The following is a 344-nucleotide window of genomic DNA, read 5'->3' on the forward strand; positions in this document are numbered from 1 at the left end:
ATAATAAAAGGATGCGCCATAAATCAGATTGAGCGCCTCTTACCTTCTATCGCCCCCATGCGGTCTTGTGTGGAACTGATAGCACACAACACTTCCTCTGGACTCGCACACATGAACGTGCTCCAAACATCACGCGTGTAAAAGTCCACAGTGTGCGCATTTGAGATACTTAACGATATGGAGAGAAAGCGTGTAGCTTCATCTATTTTTCTTTTTAAAGTGTCGATGGGTATGTCATTAAATGCCATTGTTCACGGGCACAGAAAAGTGAGAATATTTAGTGAGAGCAGCAGCTGTTTACACAGTATTTAAGACGTAAGTAGTCAAATCAGGATATCACTGAG

The 344-nt window shown here is 42.4% G+C and overlaps 1 protein-coding gene across 1 annotated transcript in view; it reads right to left on the minus strand.

Moving 5' to 3' along the window:
• The window catches only part of mettl25 (methyltransferase like 25), a 9,157-nt gene extending 8,846 nt beyond the window's left edge, over nucleotides 1–311 (minus strand). Inside the window, exon 1 of the mRNA XM_016551159.1 lies at nucleotides 44–311. Coding sequence (XP_016406645.1) covers nucleotides 44–248 — 205 coding nt within the window. The 5' untranslated portion in view covers nucleotides 249–311. The remainder of the gene's footprint in view (nucleotides 1–43) is intronic.
• Between the last annotated feature and the right edge of the window lie 33 nt (nucleotides 312–344).

Source organism: Sinocyclocheilus rhinocerous, unplaced genomic scaffold (assembly GCF_001515625.1).
Source record: "Sinocyclocheilus rhinocerous isolate Xijiao unplaced genomic scaffold, SAMN03320098_v1.1 scaffold2480, whole genome shotgun sequence".
Taxonomy (NCBI): domain Eukaryota; kingdom Metazoa; phylum Chordata; class Actinopteri; order Cypriniformes; family Cyprinidae; genus Sinocyclocheilus; species Sinocyclocheilus rhinocerous.